The sequence below is a fragment of the Bison bison genome, unplaced genomic scaffold (genome assembly GCF_000754665.1).
Source record: "Bison bison bison isolate TAMUID 2011002044 unplaced genomic scaffold, Bison_UMD1.0 scf7180017850895, whole genome shotgun sequence".
Classification (NCBI taxonomy): domain Eukaryota; kingdom Metazoa; phylum Chordata; class Mammalia; order Artiodactyla; family Bovidae; genus Bison; species Bison bison.
In genome coordinates this window covers 11,095-13,303 of record NW_011481468.1, presented here as the reverse complement: position 1 = coordinate 13,303, position 2,209 = coordinate 11,095, and the positions used below count along the sequence as shown (strand labels likewise).

The 2,209-nt window shown below is 46.8% G+C and overlaps 1 protein-coding gene across 1 annotated transcript in view; it reads right to left on the bottom strand.

The window, feature by feature from the left end:
• Window positions 1–85, bottom strand: part of LOC104995561 (sodium/glucose cotransporter 1-like) — a 17,945-nt gene extending 17,860 nt beyond the window's left edge. Inside the window, exon 1 of the mRNA XM_010849477.1 lies at window positions 8–85. Within this exon, the coding sequence (XP_010847779.1) occupies window positions 8–85 (78 nt within the window). The remainder of the gene's footprint in view (window positions 1–7) is intronic.
• Window positions 86–2,209: the final 2,124 nt, after the last annotated feature.

Here is a 2,209-nt window from a genome sequence, read left to right as displayed (position 1 = left end):
ACAAAACTATCACCAGGACTTCCAGGGCGCTGCTGGAGCTGAAGACCTGAGCCGTCCAGCCGAAGCCCTGCCAAGGAGATAGCATGGTGCTGCGTGCCAGCGAGTGAGCACCACCGGCGGACTGAAGGTTGCAACGGCCTCAGTGGGAGTCTGGCGACTCGGCCGCGGGGCACGCTGGGAAGGGCCGCGGGGCACGCTGGGAGGAGCCGCGGGGCAGCCTGGGCGTTCCGGCAGGCCCCGCGCGGCCCGATGCCTACCTTCTGGAGGCGGCTCTTCGAGGGCAGCCCATTGGCTGCCAGTCCAGGCACCGCGCCGTCCGGCCTGTCTCCAGAATCGCTCTGCCCTGGACCGAGAGCTGGTCGTGGGGTGGGGCTGGCTCAAGGCTACCGAGCCGCATGGAGCCTGGGGTGGTGGAAACCAGCGATACCCTCCTATCTTTATTTACCATTTCGATCTTCTATACCTTGTGGGTTTGGGACATTGACTTGGATTTACTAAAATATTGCATTTGAATATTATGTATCCAGAGTCCTGAGTTTTCTTGGTTCCCCCCTCCTCTTAAATTCTGCTTCAAGGAAACTGCCTTGCTCGCCTCCCCCAAATCATGGCCCTGAGTGGACCAGCTGATCACAGAGGGTCCTCAGCTCTCTGCAGTTTGATCTTTTATGGGTGATATGTGAATTCTCAAGCTGGGCCAAGCCTTAATTTCCTTGGTGTGTGTCTCTGCTGAGTTCAAGTTCTAGAAATCTTTGTCAATAATACAAATAACAGTAACAATAATAAGAGCTACACATAGACTTACTTCTGTGCACTTTATATGTATTAACCCCTTTGTACGCATGCTAAGTCGCTTCAGTCCTGTCCTATTCTTTGCGACCCCGCGGACTCTAGCCAGCCGGGGTCCTCTGTCCATGGGACTCTCCAGGCAACAATACTGGAGTGGGTTGCCATGTCCTACCCCAGGGGATCTTCCCCACCCAGGGATGGAACTGCATCTCTTAAGTCTCTTGCATAGGCAGGCGGCTTCTTTACCGCTAGCTGCCACCTGGGAAGCCCATTAATCCATTTGATTCTCCCCCAAAACCAGTCAGTCTGTGGCTAGGACTACAGGGCATGAGGCTTGCAGCTGGTCAGAAGTCTATGGCCTCAGCTTCTTGAGCAGAACTCTTGTGTCCTAGCTTAGATCAGTGCTATTCAAAACATATAATGGGAACCACAGATCTTCATTTTTTCCAGCTTGATTGAGGTATGATTTGCAAATAAAAGTTGTACATTTAAGATGTACAATGCAATGTTTGGTATAAGTATACAATGTGAGATAATTGCTATAATCAAGCTAATATCAATCACCTCAGTTGCCATTTTTCCTGTGTGTAGTGAAAACGCTTGAGATCCCTCTTAGAAAATTTCAGGTATACAATATGTTATTAACAGCACAGCAATCGCTGTGCTGTACTTTAGGTCTCTGTAATGTATTCATCTTATAACTGAAGGTTGGTATCCTTTGATCCATATCTCCCTTTTGCTCCTAGTCAACCATCCTTCTCTTCTGTTACTATGAAGGTTTGGTTTGTTTTGTTTAAGATTTCACGTGTAAGATCATGCAATATTTGTCTTTCTGTCTGGTTTATTTCACTTAGCATAATGTCCTCCAAGTGCCTCTCCATCGTTGCAGAAGGCAGGATTTCGCATTTCTTCATCCGTTCATCTGTTCGTGAACCCTTAGGCCTTTCCATAGCTTGGCTGCTGTAAATAATGCTGAAATGAACAAAGGAGTGTAGACATCACTCTGAGATAGTGATTTTATTTTCTTTGGACATACACCCAGAAGTGTGATTCTTAGGTCATAGGATACTTCCATTTTTTGAGGAAACTCATGCTGTTTGCATAGTGGCTGTACCAGTTTACATTCCGATCAGCAGTGTACTGGTATTCCCCTTTTTCCCACACTTGCCGATACTTGTCATCTTTTGACTTTTTTGCTAGAAGCCATCCTAACAGGCTAGAGGGGATATCTCACCGTGACTTTCACTTATATTTTCTTGGTGATCAGTGATATTGAGCATCTCTTCATATACCTGTTGGCCATGTTTATGTCTTCTTTAGAAAAATTTAGGAGCTATTTAGGAGCTTTGCCCAGATTTTGATTGGGTTGCTGTTCTGTTTTTGCCATTGATTGTATGAGTTCCTTATACATTTTGGATATTAC